Source organism: Poecilia reticulata, chromosome 15 (genome assembly GCF_904066995.2).
Source record: "Poecilia reticulata chromosome 15, P_reticulata-male-v2, whole genome shotgun sequence".
In the NCBI taxonomy this organism is placed as follows: domain Eukaryota; kingdom Metazoa; phylum Chordata; class Actinopteri; order Cyprinodontiformes; family Poeciliidae; genus Poecilia; species Poecilia reticulata.
The window spans coordinates 26,862,034-26,888,620 of NC_088844.1; the positions used below are offsets into that span (position 1 = coordinate 26,862,034).

Here is a 26,587-nt window from a genome sequence, read left to right on the forward strand (position 1 = left end):
TCAAAAATTCAACTTGGTTCTAATAACAAATTTACATTGCACAAATAGAAAATTTTTTATTTTATTGTGAAATCACAAACTTACAGATTTTTCACAACATATGCACTGAACATACTACACAGATCTTTTGCTTTTCTGCTTAATTGGGTTAGCTTTTTAGTAAACTCAACATGGGGTATCCTAAGTCCAGTTCTGGGGAGCTACCATCCTCCAACTTTCAGATGAATCCAATCTCCAAATAAAATCAACTGCTAATTACTATGTCTCTGCTCAGCTGAGTATCTGGTGGTGTGTGAATTCAGTAAGGTGGTACTGAAATAGTCCATCTGAAAGTTGCACATTGATGGCTCTCCAGAACAAACCTTGGACATCCCTGTGTGAGCTTGTAGAATCCAGAAGTATTCCTCTGAAAAAATAAGGTTTACCACAAGTCCTCCTAAAATAAAGGAAATCAACATTCTCAATCCCTAAACTGTTTTTACATAAAATACAACATGTGTGACTGTTTTTAACATCTTCAAGTACAAACTGAAAATGAGCAATAACATCTACATCCTTTCAAACAAGGGCGTGGGTCATGGCTGCAGCATTTAAACCATGTCCGATACTTATTTAACTGACATCAGAACAGAATAGTAAACATTAAGCACTGCTTAATCCAAATTGAAAAAAAAAGAAAAAAAAGAAAAAACGCTGTGAAAGTGTCTGTGAACAATACTACAGCAACCTACTAATGCTGTGGCTTTAATATGCACAATGTCCCAAAAGACATTCAAAAAGTTCAGTCCCTTGAGGTTAAGCTTCCAATACATGGAGCCCTCATGTTCAAACAAAGACAGAAAATAATCTGTCCTTTAGCACAGGATGCAATTGTCTTCACTGAGGTCTGAAGTCTTCCAAACAAATACTGAACTTTATTAGACATCTTGTGTTGGTCAAGTTGCATGAAGATTTTTTGAAACACTTCAAATGTGAATTGCAGAGGCTTTGGATAAGCCAGGTTAAGGGCATATATCAAACCCAGAAGCAGGGCACATGTTGAGGCAACTGAAGTCAGGTCATGCAACACCTCCACTCCCCCAATGACAATGTCTTCTGGGGATTCTTTCAATCCCTCTCCCTCCTTTCGAATCACAAACACTGCCAGGGTGAGCTGTTTGAGTTCCATCTGGGCATCATCTCCACTGCTGCCCTGTAGTGAGATAAACAATATGTTAAACTTGAAGACTGTAACTAATTTCTCAATTGAAAAAGAAAAGCCTTATAAATACAAGTATAAGTGTAAAGGTGTACAGCTTGTGAATTGAAGAGAATCGTTTATGGCATCTGAAATATCCTTGATAAATTTTCAAAGTTCACAGTTGCATTACAAATTGAATTAGTCAAAGGGTGATTTTTAAAGTTTTTTTTTAAAGATAATGCAAGCATGTAACTTTATATGTGTTTTGTCATATTGCAGGCTTTAGCTTAAACAAATTTATAGATTATACATCAAAGCAGAATAGTAATCCAAGCCAATGATCATCTTAGGTTGAAAATCAACACAAAATGCACATTTCTGTTGCTTATCAGATATTTTGGAGCTGGTATGAAAATAGCATGACCAAAACAGTCTTATTAACTTGTTTTTATTATGTTGGTGAACAGTAAATTAAGTTGATAGTGAAGTTAGATAATGGTCTCTGCTGAATAGCAAAGCACACCACTGCTGGATTTAAGCAGGACTTAGCCATGTTAAATTTACAATTCAACACCAAATCTGCCTGCTGTATTAAAACAGATGTTTACATATAGCAAAGCCAGGCCAGAAATAATTTAAAAATGTAAAAGCAACTGACATTGAATTTTTCAATTTTTCTGAATGGATTAAGATGCAACTTCAAACCTTTAAAAGAAACTTACACAGTATTCCTTAATAAGGTCTTCTGGATCCTCTCCAAGAAAGGTGATGAGCCCTTTCAGAACACATTCCCTTCGAATCCCAATGTCCTCCACCTGGAGAAAAATTATTGTTATCAATATTCAATATCTCTGACAAGATTTCGGATGCAACAGTAGTATAAAAAAATGTTTCTGGCAAGTTGGACTGAAAGGTGTATTTTATGAAATTCATGAATGAACCGCAATACAGACTGACTAAATCCACCAAAAATACATAAGACATTAAAATTGCTTTTCTTTGAGTGATATCAGCTTTGCACAAAGTGTATCAAGTATTAATAATTAAAACAAAAAGTCTGAAAGTAACTAGAGACTTTAACTTCTTTGTTTAAATTAAAAATGGTAAATGTCCCTCAGTGTTCCTATCGATGATATCCATACCTCATCATAGGTTCTCATGATGCCAGCTATTTTTGCACGTGTTGCTCCTCCCTTGGCTTTGATGACTTTAATCAGCTGACTTGAGGGCCTGTCCAACTGGGCAAAGAAAGTCTGCTCAAGGGGAAGAGCCATGAGTCTCAGGAACACCGCATTAATCTGAAAAACAAAATAAAACTTATTTAGTATGTTACAAAATGACTTAAAAGTAAATACTGACCAATCATTCCAAAATCTAAGAAAAAATCCTCAATCTGCATTACTTGCACTGCAAATGGGGCATTTGAATGTGGTTAAGTCATTGGTAACAGTTTGGTGGACTGGATGATGTCTTGATAAATGGTTCAGTAAAGCATTCCAGGTATTGAATCTACACGCGCAACTTAAATATGTGCATGGACATGAATAGCCCCGTCCATAATGCCTGGGATTTAGTTTGTAGTGCTTGAGCAATTCAGATCTTCTGGAAAACACGCTCTCGCAGTCTTTGCATCTCCACATGAAGTGCAACACTAGAAGGATAAGACAGGAACTGAGTTACATGTATGTTGGCAAATCTGAAGGCAAGGAAGATGAAACAAATATGGATGCAGAGTCTATTTGAGTACTCTCCGAGATGACTGAGCTTCTGACCCCATGTTGAGGGAGAGCTCATCAACCCTTTGGAGGAAATTAATTTCATCTCGTTCTTTGACCAACTATTATTCCTTTTACCTTAAACTCCCTAAATGACGTTATTTACGGAACCTATTTTTGAATTAGTTTAGAGTATGTGTTTTTCATATTATCAATACAATACAGCATATTAACTAATAACTTTTTTTTTGTTAAATTAGAAGCTTAGTGAAGCAAATATGGCTTACCTTCTATGGTTTGATGATGCTTGGTTCCAGGCCTGGAGAGTAGGAAAGAGAAGTTCCTATAAACATGAATTGCTTATTTATTTTTTGCTTTTCCCTTTTAAGAGAAATGACATCTTATGGATTATTAGCTTAGTTAGGATATTATGTGTTTTATATCATGTCGTCAGTAAGCAGCGTGACATTAGGAACAAATGGCTTCCCTGACTGCAGCTCACGGTGACGTGCAGAGCGCAGTTGCGTCACATTAAATAAGTTTTGCGTATTAACACTAACACCTCCGTAACTGTACGTTAAGCTTACCCATTAAAAACGACCTGTCCAGTAGTTCCTGTTATAAAGTCTGGCCGCCACTGCAGTGCATTAGCTGCTCCCACACTTTGACCCAGTCTAGCTTCCGACCGGAACTCGCCAGCAGTCCTCGGTCCACATTTCATATTTTCACTACATACAAGGCTTCTAGCTATTTAAGTTCTTTAGGGTCAAATTAAAAGTATACACCCAAAATAAACGTTCACTAACTAACAGAGCAGTTAAGTTCAAAAATGCTCCGCCGAATAGCGCGGCTAATTACAACTAGCAATGTGTTCAAAGCAAATAAGTGATGATACTTCGACGTTAAACACAGTTAACCGTTTCAAATTAAAGGTAGAAAAAGTCATGAATATTTTTAAACCGTTTAAATAATATTTTGTCATGGTGTGTAGAATACTTACTGTTTTATTACAATCCGATGAACAGTCAACGGTCAGAAGAAATGGCGGCTGCACACACGGTCGTTAAAGTGGATCTGTCTCGGGCAAAGCTTACGTAATGACGTCAGACGTAAAACTGCATTCAACTTAATTGGTTCACTTCAACTCAAAGTTAAACGTTTGTTTTAGATGAAATGTGTGACTTTTAAGTTAATTGAACTCATGAAAGTAAGTTGACACAACTAAGCCAAACAATTAAGTCAGGTTAAAGTAAAAAAGACCATAACATTAACTACAGCCCAAATACACTTTTTAGAGTGTAGGAGCTCATTATGTGTCATTATGGGGGGTTTTTTCCAAAGTTTCTTTCATTTTTCACACCAAGTTTTTACTGACTGATGGTTTTTCATGATAGTGACGATGCTTTTCTTGTTTGCTTTTTCTGTGCTTCAGGATTTGAAGAAGGTGCTCTCTTTCCCCCCCTACCCCGGGGAGTTTCTGCACCCGGTCGTGTACGCCTGCACGGCGGTCATGTTGCTCTGCCTCTTCGCCTCCATCATCACGTACATAGTGCACCACAGGTAAGAGGAAATCTCATAAACTGGATAACATGCCTAGCTACATTCGAGGTTTAATCCTCTTCAGCCTGGCATGCTGAAATTTAAATTCACAGTCATTAACTCCACCTCAGCGTTTGGACAAGCGGGCAGACGGTTACATAATCTCCTAATTTCTCACCTTTTATTTCCAGCCTCATGGTGGTTTGTGACTCCTCTGCCTCAGATCCTGGGCTCACCGGGGTGTGAGTCAGATGCTTTAGGCTGCTGTTAAGCCCTACAATCTGTCTAAGAGGATATAAAACATGTACACATTAGTGTCTGTGGTAAAGCATGTGTTTTAGTCCATCATAAGACAAACACGTGCCCCCTACGGATCTGTTAGGAGGTATAGAGGCCACCTTTGTTGCTTTGTATCTGAACGAGGCGAGAATAGAGAAGCAGGTATTTTGTAGAGTACCTTCAGCCTTTTTTAGGTTTATAAAGTAGAAGTTTGCTCGACTGAATATTGTTTAAGCGCAGAAATAAGTCATTTTGCTAGTTGCTGTGGTTTATATGCAGTGTTTGTGAATTAAAACGATACGATGTTGAACTTTTTTCATCGTTGAACTAGGAACCAAATTTGTTAGCAGCAGAAATAAAAACATTAAAGAAACATCAGCTATAACTGTATTACTGCTCATATTCAATCAACATTTTACTTGACACTAAATGTATTATTTTGGGTCCTGGAAGTCCAGTGGGATATTAATGTGACCCTTTTTTTTTGGTGTCACATCTAAAAAGATCTGCTAAACATCTGATTTTTGAACAACAACTGCTCAACTAGTTTCATCAACAAGTTTCCAACAGGTTTTAGGCTGTGTGTATTAAACTGCTCCAACCACAAGCATCTTAAAGTAAAAGGAACATCAGTTCATGTTTAGGCTAGAAGCAAAAAAAACAAAAAAAAAATCCATATTTTAATGTGTGATGGCAGATTTAATGTTTTGCACACACAGAGTTAGAGGGGATTTTCCTTCAATGTAGCTCACATTAACGAACTCTTCCACCTCCTCCACACCTCCCACTAGGCTCTCCCCAACACTAAAACACATCTCTGTTTAGTAACACTTCAGTATCACTCCAGCAGACTGACAGGATCCAAGCCGTGAAGCGCTGGGACCGGGTGTTAAATGGGCAGAATGCAAGACAGTTCAGTGGTAGACACAGCATGTAGAAATATATTTACCCACAATGAGGTGTGTGTTGGCTTCCTTTTCCAACAACAAGATATTTCAGCACAGAATTTGTGATTATTGGTAAACGTAAGATGTTGGAGCGAAGGGAAATTCACAGCAGTTGGTATAATTTCCTTAAACCCGAAATCCTTTGAAAGCAACTGACACAATTTACATCAAAAGTGTTCACAGTCAGGACAAATTAACAAATACTTAAATCAGACTGCAGCAGTCAGAGACGTTTTCCAACCCTTCACAGTTTACATACCAGCATATTTAGAGGTTTTGCAAATCAAACTGTGCTGAATTAGATGTGAACCCCTGGTGTTTGCAGAGGTTGGGACCACAGACGCCCACAAGTAGCTGGAATCCACAAATACTTGAGACTTAGCTAAGAATGCATTCATCTGCTTATTGTAGTAGTTCAAACACAAAATATACCATAATGTGCATTAATATGCACAATGAAACGGTCCAGCCATGGAAGCTAATATCTGTGACCACTAAGATCTATGTAATTTCCTTAGTGCTCAAAATAATTGTTGCTGTTTCAGAGAAACGGGAGGAGTGAGACATCCTGGCCTCTGCTGGATGGCCACAATAAATCTGATACGAAAACTGCTGATAAAAGACCCAACACTCTTTTTCTCTTATTTGAAACTCCACAAGTAGTTTTGCGTTTTCTTTCTGCCACTGTCTCTGAATGTCAAATAGATCGACGGGAGAAACTTTCCCTGTGTGTTTTTACATTCTGCTCTCTGTCAGACGCTATAAAACCACATCGTTTCCACTTTTTGTATCTTTTATTACTTCATTCGGCTGCAGCTGCCTCCTGGCAAAGTTCACTGATGCAGATGTCTCTAAGGAAAGAACCTTCATTACCTGTGATTTTTTTTTCTGCCTCAGGGTTTTTTTTTTTACTTTGTTTAAAAAGCAGCATTAAAATAATTTAATTCATTTAGCATGTTGCCCAGCCTCAGGTAGCAGCACAGATTCACAGTGAAATCAGACGTCTGTTAATCTTCTGACAGTAATTGTGTCAACTTTTCTGCTGCCTGCAAATTATTTTGAAGTTATCACCACAGGTTTTGCTTAGCAACAGCAGTCAAATGCAATTATGGCAATCTCTTTGCACGTACGTACCGCCATGTGCTGCGTTTTACCTTTTCTATTATTTGAATTATCAGCAGTGCTTTGCAGAAATATTCATCACCTTGAGCTTTTTCACAGTTTGTCACTTTGCACCAGAAACCTCAATGTGTCGAACTGGGGCTTTATAGACATAAAGTCTATAAATAAAGTGGAAGGAAAATGATGCATGATTTTGTTTTTAAATTGTTGGGGTTTTCAATCGGTGCTTTGAATAGCCCTCTTTCAGTGCTTGGGAAATGTCTGTAGGCCTTGTTTTCTGTTTTTATTTGCAAGATAGCTCAAGCTCCGTCAGATTCGTTGAAGAGCATCCCTGAAAACAATGTTCCGAACATTGTCATAGTTTCTCAGATTGATTTAAACTGACCTGCTTTGACCCGACCCATCCTGCTGCAGCTCTGGCTGTTAGTTCAGGGTTGGTTTCCTGTTGAAGGTGAACATCCTCACCAGGCTGAAGCCTTCTGCAGCGTCTGACAGGTTTCCTTCAGGGTCGCCATGTTTGTAGTTTCCTCACAAATCTGACCTGCTTTCCTGTGTTACTAACAAAAATGATCCTCGCATCATGATGCTGCCACCACTGTGTTTCATGACAGATAGGGGGTTTCTGCATATACTTCAGAAGTTGTGTGTTGGCTTCATTAAAAGCAATCACCTTTCACAGTTTTCTTGGTAAGACTTGGTTTGTGCATAAAGAACTTCTTATGATTCTTCTTGCCACTCTTCCATAAAAGCCCAATTTATCACGTTTATGACCAACAGTTGTGTTCGTCTCCTCTCCTCTGTGTTACTTTATCTTTATGATACAGTTTGTTCATAAACACACTGATGCTGAGATTACCCATCAGATAAATTACAGTGATGTGACTTTTAGGTTTTTACTTGCACTAGATTTTATTTGAGAGTAAAAGAGGAAGAATAAAAATGCATCTCTTTCAGATTTTTATTTTGATTATGAAAGTATTTTTAATTTCCACTTCAGGAAGATTTCCCGCTGTGACTCTAATAAACTTTGCAAAAATGCTTAAGATATTCCATCCATCCATTTTCTTACACCCTTGTCCCTTAGTGGGGTCGGGAGGGTTGCTGGTGCTTGTCCAGCTAGTGTACCGGGCGAGAGGCGGGGTCACCTGGACAGGTCGCCAGTCTGTCACAGGGCAACACAGAGACACACATGCACACACACTCACACCCAGGGACAATTTGAAGAGGCCAATCAACCTGACAGTCATGTTTTTGGACTGTGGGAGGAAACCGGAGTACCCGGAGAAAACCCACCATGCACAGGGAGAACATGCAAACTCCATGCAGAAAGACCGGGGTCGGGAATCGGGGTCGGGAACCTTCTTGCTGCAAGGCAACAGCTCTACCAACTGCGCCACTGTGCAGCCCTGCTTAAGATATTTATAGACTAAATAACTAATTTAGCTTATTTAACCGTTCTGTCATAACAGACATCTATTATATCAACCTCTTTGTGTCTAGTAGCGTTTCTTCATATTCAGTTTTTTTTCTTTGTTTCTCCTCCAGCAGAATGGGACACAGTTCGTTAAACAGGGAAGAATTAGTTTCTTTCATATCGTCTTGTTAATTCCAGCCACAGATCTTTATCTTATCCTCACTCTTGTCTCTTTTTCTGACTTAATAAACATGCATTAGACTGTAACCACTTCCATCGCAGCTTGTTACCAAGCCTGCGCTCTTCGGTTTATGAGACATCAGCAGCACGTTTGGCTTGGCTAAACCTCCTCCATGTAAAACGTCTTATATTGCAGTCTGTTGCTTTATTACCCCTTGCGTTTGTCGGAGCGGCTGGTTCCGAGGTGAGGGAGTAGATGCAGAGCCGGGGCGGTTTTATCCCCCACCAACCCTCTGAGAGATGGAGATATGGAGGGTTGCCAGGTTAATGTACTTGACCCAATGAAAGCCCGCAGCAGAACCTGTGAAAACCTCTTCCAGGGAGGCCCGCAGCCACCCTGATTTATGGGCCTGGTGCTGGATGGACCTGGAACTCCAGCAGCTCTAATTCTCCCTCCCCTTTGCAGAAATCAGTGAGGCCCGGCCCCAGACACGCCTCCAGGCTCCAGCAGCCGCTGCTTCATCTACAGTGGGCTCACGTGCCGCCGGGGCTCTACTCCTCCATTTTGGGGAGGGAAGATTTCCACATCCACAGCAGGGTTATGTAATTTCAAACAGGGACATTCAGGGACTGAATCAACAACAACAACAATTAGAAAAAAAAAAAAACAACATGAGCTGACAGAGGATGGGAATTAAAAGATTAGATGGTCTGCTAACTCACACAGCCTAGAAAACATGTTGGAAATGTCTGACCTATTTAGTCACATCTTCTAACAACTGGGTGGAAACCAGTGATGTGGGCTGAGTGCCCAGCTCAGGGCTGCATGGACCCTGATTGGTCACATACTTTGGTCTCAAAGTGAAAGTGCGTTTGCATCAAAGACTCCTATAAAGTTTGTATGAAACAGACTAGAATTTGATTCAAGTAGTCCCTCCTTCCTTGTGTCCTATTATCTGATTCTCTTTGTGTCTGTGACTTTTTTTATGTATTAAGGTGCATGTAAAGGAATCTGGACTGTGGAGTATGGAAACATTAAAACAATCTTTCAATGTTTTACTTGAAAGATTTGAAAATCTAACTTTATCCAGCCATCTTCAAAATATAATGTTCTAGCTCATTATGGAACCCAGCAGAGTGATTGTTGCACATAGAGCTATAATTACTAGATGTGTTGGTTTTGGTGTGTGGGAATGTTGCAGGCTTAGTGATAAAGTCACACTGGAGGATGAATATGCACACTTAGTGGTGCCTGAAATATTATGCGGTGAAACAAATGAAATTGATCCCGTCCTGTTTTGGGCCATCTGGCTCGGTGGAGTGTTCACATTTCACAACCTTTCCTATTCACTCCTTTATTTTGTGTTCTGAGAAGAGCTGAAAGAGCATCTATCTAAGCATCAGCCTCTAAAGGTTCAGACAGAAGGAGCTTAAAAGCTCCGAGGCTCCGTCACTAAATGGAACAGGTGGGTTTGTTCTCGGTTCTCCAGCTTTGCTTTCTTTAGATCTCATGAATCATACGATTTAAAAATGCTAATGGGCAGCAGAAGAAGAAACAAACACATTGTTGATCTTTGGGATGTCTTAAAAATGTATCAGTGGTGTTATTTTGAACATAAAATATCTAATTGTGTAAATATTGATCAGCTTAATAGCTATATTTTAACTTATTAATTTATAAATTCTCAGTTAACTAAACAACTGGTCTTAATTTTGATTCGGTTCTATAGATGAATGTTTAGTGTGAATTAAGTCTTTGCAGACCTTCAGGTGAACTTTATTCATTTTGAACTGAAGTGAAATTGTTTTTTTTCTGTTGGGTCATAAATTGCACAAAGTCAATGCAGCGGTAACACTTTATGTGAAAGGGGGTGAATAAAACTGTCATAAACATGTCATAACATGTCATGAACATGAATAAGCCTTCATGAATATTTATGACTGTTGTCATAAAGAGTCATTCGGTAAATTATGACACTTTTAATGCAAAGTTGACATTATTCAAAATGTCTTTGTTAAACTTGACATTAACTAAGAAATCATTACGGTTTAAACTTCACCTTTAATAACATAAAGTTACCTAATTTTTAAAGTGCAATCAGTTATACTTTTAGAACAAATTTATATCGGTAATGATTTCTTGGTTAATGTCAAGTTTTCATAACAAAGACATTTTGAATAATGTCAACTTTGTATTAAAAGTGTCATAATTTACCGAATGACGCTTTATGACAACAGTCATAAATATTCATGAAGGTTTATTCATGTTCATGACATGTTATGACATGTTTATGACAGTTTTATTCACCCCCTTCAAATAAAGTGTTACCAATGCACCAATATGTAATAATATACTAGAATATTGTTCATCATTTTTTTAAGGATCTCTTGTTTTAATTCAGATCTCATCTACCCCAATCCTAAACAAATTTATAATTTTACTTTACAGTTTTCTCAAACTGGGACGTGTAGAAATCCTGTTAAACCAGTAAAATTTATATTTCACCTGTATTATAATTATAATCTATCCTAAGTCATTAAGTAAGACTAAAGAGTTTGATGTAAAAGAGTTAGGTGAAGCTATTGGCTCCTTTTGACATTGTACTTTTTAGAAATAGTTCTTAAAAAGTAAGTACTTTTTAAGAATGAAAAAGGAATAAAAGTTTGTAAATAAAGACAGAATTAAATCATTTTTGGAACAAAATAACAGATGACATCATAATACAATTAAAAAATTGCAAATTTGAAGATGAGACGACCTTTAAAAATCCCGTCCTGCCCTCATTCTACACATTTAAGTTGCTGCACTGACTTAAAATGCTCCCTACACACAAAAACCCCATTGAGTAGAAATTTAAGCCAATTTCTTTCTGTTCCATGTAAAAACCGTTGTGACATGTGCAGACGGGGCGGAGGGGGGATAACAGCTTGAGGTAGCAGCATTGGTACATCAACAGATTGCTGCTGCTTTCCTTACATAATGAGAAAATCCATTCAAACCCAAAGCTATTTAAAACAAGAAGAACATGCAAACATGTAGGAGCGCCGTGGTAAGGAGCTACGTGAGTCAGTCTGCATCCCACATGGAGAAGTTGTTCTCCTCCGCACACCTGATCCAGCTCCTCAGTCCTAGTGAGCTGCATTCTGGGTTTTCCTGTTCAGCAGTTAAAAAAAAAAAACCCTGCTGATTGGATCATTTCTGAATAAAATAGAGTTTAGCTGCATCTGTAATATTTTGCGTCGTCTTTTTCTTCCTCTCAGCGCTATCCGCATCAGCAGGAAGGGATGGCACATGCTTCTCAACTTCTGCTTCCACACGGCGCTGACCTTCGCCGTGTTTGCCGGTGGCATCAATCGAATCAAATACCCCATCATCTGTCAAGCAGTAAGTGCATTCTCCTTTCTTCCACCCTCACTCTCAAAGCTTTTTGGGGAAAAAAGAGGATTGTGAATGTGTATCCAAGTGTCAACAACCAGGTCAGTGTGTGCAGCCCATGAACCCAAAGCAATCTTGGTTTTATGCTTTCATGCTTCAGCGGCGTGTGGTCTGGGCATTCCTTTAGTACGGCTGTGGCACAATGACAGTAATAATTCATGCTTTTGCTCCACATAAATAGACACAGCTCCGGTGGCTTTTGTCTGTCTGTGTAACCACATTTGATTTATATATTACCAAAAGAATCCTGTCATATTCTTTAAAAGTGACTTATCCGAGTGACCTAGATATAAAGAAGCTACTGTGGTTAAGATGATGTCTGTATTTTAGATTCTTTGGTTTTGTTGGTTCAGTTTTAAGTTTGGTTTTTTTTACAGGTGAACCACGTTCAATTAGAATATGATTAAAATGTTAATTTCATCCATGGAAGTTACATATATGTTTAGTAAACACTCCATAGGAAGGATAAGGCATAAAGAAGCTGGATTCAAGGATTTCACTTAAAAAAGTTAAGTGGAAGGAAAACAGTTCATTCCCTGCACAGGTAATCCCATCCTTTAGAGGATTGTAATGCAAAGACTCTTCAAGAGTTTAGTGGAGATTCGCCACATGGTTTCTGTTCTACATTTGTTGCATTGAGCCAATCTGAACCAAAGAAAACATTAGAAATATTTCACATGGTGAGATGTTCCCAGAAAGATGAGCGGATGGTTGCTCAGCGGGGCTCCTTTGTGTTTTATTTGTAGATTACACTCCCACAGTTAGTTATGATTGTTATGATTATGATGCTTTGCTGTTGTTGTAGATGGTGCAGAACCACAGTCTGATCGTTTCCGTGTCATGATGCATTGATGCAGTAATTCAGGCATAAGGAGCCCCAACCAAGTATTCAGTGGACTTCCTGTTCGGTGTGGACAGTCGTTTCAGGAGATTGAATTATTAAAAATCTGTTTTTATTGGTCTTATTCTAATTTTCTGAGAAGTTAAGTTTTTATTTGATTTTTTTAGCTGTAAGCAAAAACCAGCGATAAATTCTTAAAATATTGCTTTGTATAATAAATCTGCATGAGTTTACTTTTTTAAATTATTTTTTCATATAGTATTAAAATAGTAGAATAATTAACCTTTTTCATAATATTTAAATGTGTTCATTTTAGCCACTTTTGTGGCTTTTAGTCCTATAATATACGAAGAGGGAAAGCAATAAAGAGGCTTAGTGTTTTTCACCAACTCGTTCTGGACTCCTGCTCTTCCTCTGATGTAAGCCGCTCTCTGCGCCTGCATTGGATGTCCTGTCAGTGTGATCATCTTTTTGCTGCTTGTGTCTCTGAAGCCCACAGAGTTCAATGAATGAGTTAGACGGAGCGACACGGAGAATTTAGTTGTCAGTACAGATTTGGAAGCAGGACATGCTTTTGTGCCTGCTAGCAATTTGCTATTTTTAGGTATTCATGAGGAGGAAACATGAAGGGATGCCATAAAGTATATTAAAGTCTGTGCTTTAAATACAGATTAGCATTAAAGTGCAAAAACTGTTGCAAATGTTGCGTAAATTTTTTTTTCATTGAAATTATTTGAGAAACACTCAAAATAATCATTTTGAGTGTCAAAATTTTGCTCCTTTATGTGGTTAAATGTAATTTTAACAACATTTCGCCATTTTTTACAAACTTGCTTCATCAAATTATCCACATCTTCTGGTTCACCTTTCTATAAACTAAGACTTTTACGCCTCTTTTTCTATTTTCCCATCTCAGTTTCCGCTGCCTTCTGTCACTCCCTGTTTGTTTCAGTGGGCCTTGTTCGCTCTCCGTTTTGTGAGCTGCAGCACATTTGGGACTTAGCTGTCTCTTCTGCCTTCGCTGGCACTTAAGGTGTCCCCTCAGTCCACAGAGTAAAGACTCCACTGTTACCTGATGAAATGCGCCCAGCTTCTCCTGGCCCGTCTCACCAGCTGTCACGTCTTCCTCCACTGGAGGAACTGTCACAAATTGGCTGAAGTTTGTCATAAAATGCATCACCCATCCACCTGCCTGCTCTCTACCATTTAACATCTCCCTACTAATTTCATGATTTGAAAATATGTGGTTCCATTCTGCTGTGACAGGAAGTGAATACCTGACAGGTGCACCACATTCTTTCAAACCTTTGCCAGCTTAAACAAGTCAGCCATGAATTTCTGACCACTGGCAGGAAAACTGAGTAATGCTGCATGTCTTGCAGAAACACAATGTTATGATGCAGTGACCTGGCTTTCACAAAGAGGTTACTTTAATACCTTTTTTTTTTTGTGGGGAGGAAACAAATCATGCAAAATTGTGACAACAGAGCGACTCACAAAGGGACGGAAGTTGGCTGCAGAAAAAGACATGTACAAAAAGGAGTGAATTTTCAGATTTGTTCTAACAAATCCAAATGTCAGCATAGCCTTTCCACCGGCGTTCACAGAGAAAGAGCAGCAGCAGACAGGCTGTGCTGATAGCTGATGCTCCCTGTCTGTGTAATGTGACACGTTCAGCTGAGGCTCAAATGAAAGGCGTGTGGGAGCGACCTGAGCTGGTAGCGTGTGCTGCTATGACTCTCAGCAATAATTACCACACACAAAGGAGGGCGAAAACAACTCTCTCTGTTAGTTTTGTCACAGCCACAAAGGGAGCATGTTATGTGTTGAATTAATAGCAAGTCATATCAAATTATGGTAACCCTAGCCTCACAGTTTAACAGATATCTCCCTGTGCAAAGATCCTCAGCAGAGCAAGATGTGCGACTTCACTACTGCTTTTCTAAAAGCTACTTATTGCTCTGATGGAGCGGAGAAGACGTTCCATAAATTGAAAAGTCATGGTCCGTGTCAAGAAAAGCGAATAAAGCGCTCCGGACCTCCTTAGTCCTGATTGGGTTTGTAGAACACTTTGCAAACTCCAAAGTCCATAAAATAAAATGAGAACTACGAGACAGAACCACCTGCAATAAAACAGACCCAAAACCACAAAAGAACAGTTAAAGCAATAAAAACCAGAAAGTGGAAGAAAATAAAAGACTAATAAGTACCGACTGATATTTTCAGCTAGAAAAGTCAGTAGCATTAGCCACTTGGACAAATAAAAGATGTCGGATCCACAGTTTTGCTACAAAAATGTTCTGTGATCTCATCTTTAACAAAACTGGTTCACTCAGTTCAGTCAGGTTAAAATTAATTGATTCATATTTACAATTCACCTCCTAAATATTCTGAACTAAGTTCAAAGCTCCAATTGGAAATAAATCTCATTCATTTATCATAATTTGTCTGGAATAAATATTATGTATATAGTAATGTTATTCATAATTAGCCTGTGGATTATGTTATCACCTAGCATCCACTTTATTTTGTCTTCTTTTCAAAAACAACAAAGAAGATTGTCTGAATTTACAAAATAAATAATTTTATCCAGGCTCAGTTATTATACATTTGTTCATAATTTCACAGCCATAAAATCAGAACTAATTTATGTTGCTTTTATGCAACTTTGTTCACTAAGGAGTTAAAACAACATGGTGTTCATCTTTAACAAAATCCTGAATCATTTTAAGTACTGACAAAACCTTCAATCATATTTATTTTATTTCAGTTGTTTACCTCCAAGCTGCAGCTTTTTGCTTCATCTCTGCACAAAAAGAACAACAACAAAAATATAAAGTCTCCAGGTAATATACTTTAATAAAGAGAAGAAAAAGGCGCCATAGTCCAGTTTAAAGGGAGAGAAACTATCGATGTGGGTCCTCACATGCTGCCTGTGTGCACGCACACACACACACACACACACACACACACACACACACACACACACACACACACTCAGACAAAATGTTCCTCTTCTTTCTCCATGAAAGTTTGCTTCTAAAAATCAAAGTTTTTTTGTTTTTTTTTACTTCGACATGTGAGAAGAAACTAAAAAACTGAAATTGGGAAAAAATAAAAGTCATTTTGGAAAGAAATCAGACTTTTCATTGGGACCTGCCCTTTGGCAGTTTATTCAGCGCAGAGATTTATATTTAAATTGGGATGCTGTGTTCTATCTGTGTCTGGATATCTGTAACTTTTACTTCTGCTTGTCTCTCTCACAGTTTATCACAAGCTTTTGTTGTTCCAGACCTGCAACCTTTTAATTTCCACATAAGAGCTGCTGGCTTGTAGGAACGTCTAAAAAAAGACTAGAAGCTAAAACCAGTAAATTTACCCCCTGAGTGTCTTCAGCTCTCTGTAACTATGTTAATATAATCCCCTGTGGCTCATACTTAATGACTTTTTCACAAATTACTCTCTTTTGCATCTGTTCAGTGTGAAATATTTGTAACATCAAATATTCAAGTTACGTCCATATAAGCTTGGAGCTGCTGAGATGATCATTTTCCCGCACAGAAACAACGTAGACTTCAGCACACTCAGCTGTATTATTATGAGCTGTGTGTTGCTGTAGCAACCAGGTTGACACTGACTATAAAAACAAACCTAAATCTTTCCTAATTAGGTCGACAGATTGAATTACAGATAATTATGGTGGAATAATATTTAATATATATTTTATTTGCTTCACTGAAGTAGTTATGATCACCTAGAAGACAATCTAAGAAAGCAGCATATTTATTACATTATGGAAACATTTAAAAGAGGAAAACAATGAATGTAAACCAGGTTTTGGCACCACACTCAAGCGTTAATGTCCAGGCTATTTCACATGGAGCAATCTGAATATGTGCATAAAATCAGTGATCAGTGTGAAATAAAAGGACAAAGTTAGTGTCTAAAGCAGTCTGGAGTATTTTCTGAGTGAGTCAGTACCGATCAGCCCATTCTCTCATGTAGAGAAGCTCAAGCTCAGTCAGACTAACTGGAAACAGAATATTTTTTTATAATCTTACCACAGATTCAAGTCAGGTCTGGACTTGGACTGGCTAACTTTGACAGATAAGTGTGCTTTGATCCAAACCAGGAGTCTCCAACCTTTTATCTGCTGTGATCTACTTTTACACAAGAACATCAGAGCTACTCATGCTTGGCAAAATGTATCTAAATATCCAACTTCCACAAGTCATAAGCGAATGCTTATCCCCCGTATAATAAAGCACGTCAACACGCATTGTGTTCAAAAGCTTTCATTCAGAGGCATCGGAGCGCTAGAAATGAAAATGAACACAAAGAAATAAAATGAGTAGCACTCCTGAAGAGCTCTTCAAAAACTGAGGTAATGAAATAAGATTCAGCAGCATGTGATGCTGAATGACTTGAAATTCTCTTAATTCACATTTTGTGAAAAACAAACAAACAGCATGAATGTCTGAGCTCATAAATCCACCATCTTTGTACAAGGCATTTGTCGTTGATGGTGCGTCTTCAGTTGCTACAGAAACCAAGTTTTCGACAGGAATTTATTTCCAACATCTCCCCCTTTGTTGCACAGTAGATGCTGACTCCCTTTGTGGTGATTTTCAGTAGCAGTGATGTCAAAAACTCAAAAGTAATCAAACACCATGTGTGTGAAAGCAGCCAGACGCGCCGTGTCACTGCAGTCCACAGACTCATCACACTGCAGTGAACACAGGATCAGAGAAAAACTCAAATATCACAACTGCTTAGCAGATGGTTTGAAATAATAGCTACAGCTTTGATTCGATTCAGATTATTTATGTAGAACGGGTTTACAAGAAATGCTACTTCAAAGCACTTTTCAAAACAAACATATCCAGTGTTTAATATGTGGTCAAGTCAGTAGAATCACAAAGAGGGAGAAAATATGTTCCATCTTTGCAAACTTTACCTTTTTATGGCTGAAATAAACTCAAAACCATGTTTTTAGGTGTCGGCTTTGAATGAAACCTGTTGGGTTGAAGATCATCCAACACTTCTGAACCACAGAGCCTAAATTTAATGGCCCATAATTACACATTTGTCAAGAAATGTAGCACTCAGCTGCTGCAGTGATTTAGCAGGGTGGCTTTGGCAGCAATGATTGTCTGGTGGTCATAGTTTTATGACTAATTGGTGGTTATGAAGGACAGATTTTAGGTTTATATCATCTCAACATATGGTGATAAACACTCCAAAGCAAAACCAATACACTCTCCTTTGGACAAAAGATTTATATGCCGATTTAGAGATTTGCTGCCATGTCACCAATAAAAATGTCAACACAATGAAAAAAACAATGAATCTCCATAACTACGTTATGATGTTTTTGCTTCTGTCTGTGGTGGACCAACAGACTGCAGAGTCCCATCAGGAATGGATTCAGCGCTGTGTAAATAGATGGACGTCTTCTTAGTGTAACCTGAAGGCAATCGTTCTACAATTAAACATTCAGTCTGCGTAATCAGAGAGGCTTTTATCTGCGCTAAGTGCATAATGGAGACAGAGTTTAATATATTGCTAATTATACTTTTATTTAGCCGTATAACCCGTGCGAGGCCGAGGCAGGACAGACTCAGACTCAAAAGGTTAAAATGAATGAAAGTGAAGGTTTAGTCCTTTGTAATCAACATCATTTATAAATTGTTTTCTTGAATCCATGGTGGGAATGGCTTTGAAATTTAATTTAAAGGGCATGTTTCTCTCTTTTTTTTTTTTTGTGCAAGTTTCTCTTCTCAGTTGTTGGGCAAGACACCATGGTAGTTTAATTTAAAAGTTTTGGGTTCGATTCCTGCCACACAGTTATGTACGTCTCCCCCACATCATCCGTCTTTGTTTTACCGGCTGAGCTTTTATCTGAACTACAGTAATGGACCTGTCAAAATGTTATTCTGAGGACACATCTGTCACCACATTCACTCCAGAAGTCCATCTTCGGTGAGTTTTTTTCACAATAGATGGATAATTACACTGCAGCTGTAGTCAAAAACTCATTTAAGCAGAAAAAAAACTGTTGCAGCTGAAGCAAATTATCCAGGATTATTTATTTAACGTGATCTGCGGACATCAGCAGCTGGACACAGCTGTTCTGTCCGGGCTGAACCGCTGGATACATGAATTGATTATTCACTTTGAAAAACAACAGAGAAGTGAATTATTTAGTTACAGTGCTTTTCATATATTGAAGATTTTCCATTTTTCTCGCTATAAATCCTGATAATTGCCTTTTAACCACTGAAAAGGTTTTTACAGAAAAACCGGAAAAGGTAACCCCAAAACATAATAAATATATATATATTTTAATGAGTGCACAGTGGATTCTATTTATCTGCTGTGCTGTAGCACAAAGCTCAGTAATGAATGGCATCAAGCTATTTTAAGGTAGATGGAGCATGAGAATAAGCGTAATCTTCACAGCCACAATAGCCGATAGAACAATAATTATGTGCCCATGACAGAAAGGCTTAATCGATGTGAGGAACTCATTTTTATCTTCAGTTTCCAGGCCACTTGCTACGTGTGTTAATAAAAACCAAGACCGCTGTGGCAGTGAAAGGTGCATGGCGATCAGACGGCTCTATTGGCTTTTAAGTAAACTATATTTACCACAGAGCTGACCTGATATAACACAAAATGAATTCATGCTTAATGCTTAAATCAAGATTTTGAATCAAGCTGGATAAAATCGTGCAAAATTAAGAGTGTCAGTCTGTTCCTTTTGTTGATAATATCTACAAATGAGAAAAAGCTTCCTGTAAATTAGATGAGTAATAACAGAACATGTGAGATATTAGCTACAGGCCAGGACTTTTTCATGCTGTAACACTTTTTTCTCTTTATGATATGCATATATGAATATTAATATCTACCAGTGCAGATGCTTTCCTGTCCACATCCCTTTAACCTTCAACATTTAGGGCTGTTTTTGGTTGTATAGATGAATATCAGTAAAGCCACAGAGGATCTGTTAGATATGCTGCTGTAAGCATCAGAATGGCTGTTTTTACGCGTTTATTTACATCATTGTTGCTGCTAAATCTGAACAAAGATGGCTGCTAGACCCGGTAACAAAAGGTTAATTAAGCGAGTCTTTCTGCCACCGTAAATTATTCATGATTCAGAGCCAACATTGTCTGTGAATTATTCAACCAAAAATCCCAGAGAAGTTAATAAGGAGGCTTCATATGGATGCAGATCAGGACCAGAGAGCAAAGAGAGAAGGAGGAAGTTCAAGCTATCTCTTCCAACAATCACAAAAGGTCAGGATCATTTCCCCGTCTCAAACTTTCCAACCGCACAACCAGATACAGATTTACAGAAGAGCAGCAAAAGCAAATGAGGTGGATTAGCAGTGGTGGGGTAGCAACTGATGGTGATTCGGATTCAGGAGATGTTTCTGTCTGGATATTGAACTATTAGAAGATCATACCGTAACAGTCTTCAGTCAGAAGCCTCTTTAGATTCGTTGCGAAACTGGTTGCTAGTGGAGATCCGTCCTGCTCACAGCTTTAACATCCACAGCGACTCTTTGAAGGCATTTGGACGATATGAGTTTGGACATTTAAATTCCCTTTGATGTACATAAAGTTAATTTGGATTGAACTGAAATGAACTGAACATGTCATGTTGTGGAAGTTATGAGAAATTATGTACGACACAGTGTTCAGTGCGCCACCTTGAGTTGATGCAGTGTCATTTCCGTATATCTTCACATAGCAGTTTATACGTGAGAAAAGGTGAATTACTGCAAAGTTTACTGTTCTGATATGTTACTTAAAGGGACTTTCAGGTGTTGGTTTGGCAGTCAGTGTGCGTAAAGCTCCAGTATCATGCTTCATGTTCAGTCTGTTAACGTAATTGGCCCTGCTGCTGCTCGGGAACCTTTTATGGTTTGGTTTTATTTGTCTGTCTTTGTCTCACAGCTACTGACCATATTTTTTATGCCACTCCTTGATTCAATCAGCGCTAGCGGGATAACTCTGAGCAGATTTCGGGCAGACGCCCATAACGTTTGCCAGGACACAATTTGGGATAATTGCAGGACTACTATAGGAGATGTAAGATCACATGGCGCGCACACACACGCATACACACACCCCCCCCCCCCACACACACACACACTGTCAGCCACCTGTACACCTCCAAGCAGTGCCTGCAGTGTCACCCACCATCCAGCATTTGTGCACATGTTCAGGATTGAAAATAAGTGCTTGCTCTTCCTCCTAACAACATTTTTTAGGAGTTGTTGCTAAATTTCAGGCGTAGACTTTGACATCCACCTGTCCTTTATGTGCCTGTTTCTCCTGTCTTGAACTGTGGCGCGGTTTCTCTGGAGGATCTCATGTCTTTGAGGTCTCAAAGTTATCTCTAATCTCAGTTTCTGTCTTTCCTTCAAACAGCGCCTGCTTTCATATCGACTTGAACGCCACCCCAGCTGTCACACTGCATCACCTCGGTGGCTGTTTTTAGCAGCAGAGCAGCGTTTCCTTCCTCTCACTCCTCCTATACCTTTTCCTTACATCCGAACATCTGCATTTGGACAGCAGGTTTCAGGTGATTGCTCAGAGGTTGCTGGTAGAGCATCAAACATTAATTAAGAACGAAACGTAGCACAAGATGTGACCTAGAGGTGACTCTACATTGAGCTGTCAGCTTTAAGAAGACACACATAGAGGATTTCATCATTAGTATATCACTGAAATTAGGTGGAATGGACAGCGAGAAAAACAGGAAACACAGTGATTGGTTTCTTCTTCCTGTGGGTCCAGTTTGAGAGCACCTGATCTTTCTGCTTATGAAAAACTTCTGGGTGAAGTGAAAATACATGAAAACAATAAAAGACTGATGTAGTGAACATCAGATACATGACATCCAGTCACCTGTACGACGGGGGAGAGGCAGGACAAACCCTGGACATGTCGCCAGTTAGCATTGTTAGCATAAGCTAAAACTACTGGAAGCATCTGTCTGTCAGTGCCGCCGTTACAGGCTATACTGCGCATGGAAGCCCAAAGGTGTTACTTCTAACCTGTAGCATGAATATTCCACATAATATCATATACATTTCAATAAGGAAATAGTTTCCTGCTGTTTGTCTATGGCTTATATTATAGAGAAGGGAAATAAACCATTTTTCTTCTATGTTGAATATTGTAAAGCAACAACAGTACCAAGCGTTGCTTTGCTCAAAGACGCATCCAGAGGCTTTTTTTATTACTTTTCTGATGATGACAAGTTGTAGAACAGCTTGAACAGCCATGGTGTCCTGGCATGTGAGACACACAGTCTGTGGACTGACAGAAAAATTAAATGATTTCTCTTTCACCCTTGGTTTGTTCCACAGCCCAGCCGTTGCCCTGAGCTCCTTGAAAAATAACCCATTTGATTATTTATCACCATGTTTTTTTTATTCATTCAAGATTAATTGGCAAAATTCTAATTATGAGTTTATTTTGTTTTATGTTGTTTCATTTGAGGACATCGGGGGACAAACCAAAGCTTATTGAAAATTTAATTTAATGGCATTTTGTTTGTTCTTTTCAGTGGAAAATGGTAATAAAGTAGTGAACTGCCTGAACATGCCCGCATGTTTTCCAGAGTTCACAACAATTGGAAGTGACTTGAACCAGGCAGGACTGAGATCCATGTTGATTTTGTCACAGTGAGGTGGGTGGCAGGGAGAGAAAAAGATATTTAGTGTTCTTTAATGTTAGTCAACAATAAACCAGGGATTTTCAAAGTACGGTTGCTGTTTGTGGCCCTCGGGAGGATTTTTGTACAGAAAGAATGGTACAAGTTTAGATTGTTTTCCATGTTCTTTCTTCTTTTTTTTTACACCTGATGATGTTAAACCATGTCGGAAAACGATTGGCATCCACTTTACATCAGACACTTTAGATGTCAATTTGTTGCTTAGGAAGAAAACCAGGTAAAAAGAAAATAAATAAACATTCCAGCACTACTGTGTGGATTTAATAAATTGTTGTTAGAGCAGAACTGAAATACCAGGAGAATTTAGGAAACATCTGGTGGCATCTAGCAGAAATCTGAAAATGGGACATCGTCAAGTGAGTCCTTCAATAATCCAAAATATATGGTTAAATAAGATAAACTGTTAATGAGAAATGAGTTCAATGTACTTCCATGGCCCTGAACTTGAGTCTAATAGAAAACTGTCGGTGAGCTGGAGAGAAGGAGCGTAAAAGGACCCAGGACTCTTCCTCTGAGACCTGATGCTCTGCTGATAGATGATGTTGTCAGGGTATCTTGCAGGAGGTCAAATGTAGACTACTTCTAAATATACACTTAAGATGAGCATAGAAGGAAGGCACACTTTCTCTCCTGGGTCTGCTGCTCTCAGCTTGCTTACTACCCCAACAAACAAGCAGCCAGAAGGCCGGATGCAGGCTGCCATCAAGTACATGTGATTATAAATTCAGATTATTAACATTTATTCATATCGTTGTTGTATGATTAAGAAAAAGACAGTTTAAGCAGGACAGAGAATAATACGTAGTTCAATTGTATTTGCTCATTATTAAATATTGATAAAGAAGCGATAAAGAAATGAGAATTTCTTGAAATTATATGAACAAGTTTTGCAAAAATGCGCAAAGCAAAACATTTTGTGTTCAGTTTCTATTCAGCTTTTGTCGTCACAGATTCGCATCATAGTCTTCGTCTTTGTTTGGCCAAATTTGGTTTAGTACAGATATTTTTGCTGTCAGTTTTTTTTAGTTTTTTCAGATGTAAGCAGGCTGAAAGGTTCTGCTGCTGCACACAAAAAAAGCCTAATTTTTAAGGTGATTTCCTTGTTTATGCTCCAACCAGTAGGACCAGTTTCACCTTGCTGCTGTTGAGCTGCAGTGGAGACCATGTCCATCTGGTCTGTCTCCAGACAGTTGTTCTAATCTTAACATTTGAACATTTCAGTCTTGGATTTTTCTGTAATCAGGTATTTCTGGAACATGACTAGGTAGCTTCACGTTTGATTCTTTTAAAACTTTTGGGAGTAATCTTGTATTTTTTATATTTTTCATACAACCTTCTAGAGTCTGGCATCCATTTGAAGGAATTGTTTTCTCCTCTGAAGCTGTTAAAACTATTTTTCAGTCGATTTGGCCTGAGGAAGAGAAGTGGCCTAATAGTGATGTACACCTGGATGTGGGGCATTGATTTCTTTAGGCCATCATCTCTACACTCAAATCCAATACACATTTAATTTTTATGTGCTGTAACTGGAAGCATACATAAAAATGATGATATGATCAAACAGCTAGTTGCCTGATACACACACAGTGTGTTTTCACAGACCCATAACGGATTATATATTGTGTGACTTCTTCACTGAGCTCAGTGACCAGTTACCACTTTAACCTATGTTTTGTTTCTGCACACCTACAGCAGTACAGGACGGCTTGAGTGCAGGAAATGGGGAAAAGCAGGCTGTCCACAGCTGATAAACACACGACCACTGTGCTTTTCTAGGAGACACTGATGCCCATAAGTCATTTGTCTCTGATGCTGGACTGTTGCTTCTGTTATGTTTCCAACTCGTTGCTCGGCTGTCTGATTCGAGAGGGGCTCGTTGTGTCTGAATCACAACAGGAGTTTGTTTTTTTTCATGCAGCTAGCTGTCAAGCTATAACTTTCAGATTACTTTCTGCTCCATCAGAGTCTTGATGACCTAAATTGCTGTTCTTTTCAGCTTTGGGGACATTGCAGCTCTGCAAAAAGGACGAAAATCACACCAGTCACTCAATGTCACGCAATAGAAAATATAAAGATAAAATATAAAGAACACAGAACTTGAAACTCTATATCAAAGAAATACATAAAAGGTGCTAATTTATGCATAAATCTTGTATTAATTTAACACATGTTTATCCCAATAAATCAAAAAGATCTTATCTCAGGCATGGATTTCATATTAGTTTTTTAACTTTGTTTCTTTTAATTGGTGGTTTTGCAACATCCAACGTAGATTAAAGTTGGGCGGACAATTCTTACTGTGGATTTTCTAGACAATGTCTCTAGACAATATGCATTCGAGCTAAAATACGTCCACATAACAGCACATTTCTCTGAGCAAGTTGTATCTCGACGTCAGACTTTTTGTAGCCATCAACAGCTTCAGCCATAATTCTGGTCGGACATGTTGCTTTGTGTCTTGGCAGAATTTGTCGGGTTTATTTGCATAACGTAGCTTTTAACAGTCATAAAACTCAGTCCTTTTGTCTCTTCTAATCATAAGTTGACACCTGGACATATTTAGCTGTTCTAATATAAAAATGATCCCCAGCATGCATATAATGCTGCATAATCGTACCATTCAAACCATTATTTTCCCCACAAATCCAAAATGTTTGACCTTCATGATGTATCTTATGTTCCTTTTTTGTGATTGAAGTCAACTGTTGCTCCACAGTAGTGGTTAGCCTTTATTTGTTTCACTTTGTAAAACATCTTTAGGAGATTAATCAGTCAGATTCCGATCATTTGAAATCTTTTCCTGTCCTCTTGTAATCATATTAAAAAAGCATCTCCTCCTGTCTGTTCTTGGCTCTAATGAACCTCTGAAGTGTGCAGACTCCAAAGCGGTGATTGACTTCCCACCCGCTCTTTGCTCTCTATAAACAGCTCACGGACACTTCCAATTAGCGTCTGGTCCGCTGCATGCTAGCTTCAGTCCCCAGGCCTATCATGTTGGAGAGAAGCCATTTGATTGGGTGTCTCAGGTTGGCAGTTCATCATGAACAGACTGACTGGGCGGTGAAAAAGGCTTAGAGCATTTTAATTTTCTCGCTCCATTCTCCAAACGCTCATCTCTTCTGTGCCACATCCCTATCTGGGTTCTGTTTCTGTAAGCTGGCAAAGCCTTTAAACAAAGTTAGATCAGTTCCACCATCCAAACATATTTCATGAATATTAAAGTGAGCAGGAAAGGAGATGTGTACATTGCGTGCAAAAGCGCAGTCACTCAGCGCTGGTGTTCAACGTGATCATAATTTATATTCAGACTTGTTATTCAGTGTGCACACCTCGTGTCGTTTAGCTGAACTGATAAGAAACTGCTCCGTATCCTCCAGTGTAGCCTCACTAAGATTCTCTTCTCCCAAACAACCTTGATGGTTCAATCGGACTTTTAAGCCTATTTTCCTATTCTTGCACTGTTGCGCTTTAATGAAGCATTCTGGTCTTGCAGGGAAGCGTCTTCAGAGTTACCCTTGGTCTGACATTGATAATGTTTCACAGTGAGGTGTGTGAGATCGTCTTGAACATATTTTCTTTGAGCTAAACGAACGTTGTCTCATCTGACATTTTTCCCCAGGAACGTGCTTGTAAGGCGGCGTTTAAGTTCGGAGAAGTCAAAGAAATAATTTGATGCACCCTCTGCCACCCCCTCAGGTCGGGTTCGTGCTGCACTACTCGTCTCTGTCGACGATGCTGTGGCTCGGGGTGACAGCCAGGAACATTTACAAGCAGGTGACCAAGAAGTCTCCACAGAGTCAAGACGGTGACCCACCTCCACCCCCTAAACAGCCCCTGTTGAGGTAAGCACTGATGTCCTCCTTAGCCTTGACTTGTATGAGGTGAAAAGGACTTAAACCGTCGTGTCGATCTGTGTGTGTGTGTGTGTGTGTGTGTGTGTGGGTGTGTGTGTGTGTGTGTGTGCGTGTGTGTGTGTGTGTGTGTGCGTGTGTGTGTGTGTGTGTGTGTGCATGTGTGTGTGTGTGTGCATGTGTGTGTGTGTATGTGTGTGCGTGCGTGTGTGTGTGGGGGGGGGGGGGGAGATACCAGTTCTTTTCATCTTTCTTCCAGCTTTTGCTGCTTGTGCTGTGTAGGTCTTTGAAGGTCAAACTGATTCAGTGCACAACTTTCCTATTTCA

At 38.9% G+C, this 26,587-nt stretch overlaps 1 protein-coding gene and 1 long non-coding RNA gene across 5 annotated transcripts in view; one reads left to right on the forward strand and one right to left on the reverse strand.

Annotated features, from left to right (window-relative positions):
- The window catches only part of adgra1b (adhesion G protein-coupled receptor A1b), a 198,100-nt gene that overhangs the window by 154,456 nt on the left and 17,057 nt on the right, over window positions 1-26,587 (forward strand). For all 4 annotated transcript variants that reach the window (XM_081616035.1, XM_008429975.3, XM_081616036.1 and 1 more), the window contains 3 exons: window positions 4,328-4,455; window positions 11,638-11,761; window positions 26,106-26,251. In XM_081616035.1, the coding sequence (XP_081472161.1) occupies window positions 4,328-4,455; window positions 11,638-11,761; window positions 26,106-26,251 (398 nt within the window). The remainder of the gene's footprint in view (window positions 1-4,327; window positions 4,456-11,637; window positions 11,762-26,105; window positions 26,252-26,587) is intronic.
- On the reverse strand, window positions 733-4,101 carry LOC145555004 (uncharacterized). The gene is made up of 5 exons (XR_014091039.1): window positions 3,896-4,101; window positions 3,183-3,214; window positions 2,323-2,478; window positions 1,903-1,995; window positions 733-1,192 (listed from the first exon to the last, which is right to left on the reverse strand). It is a non-coding gene; the product is annotated as an uncharacterized LOC145555004 (long non-coding RNA).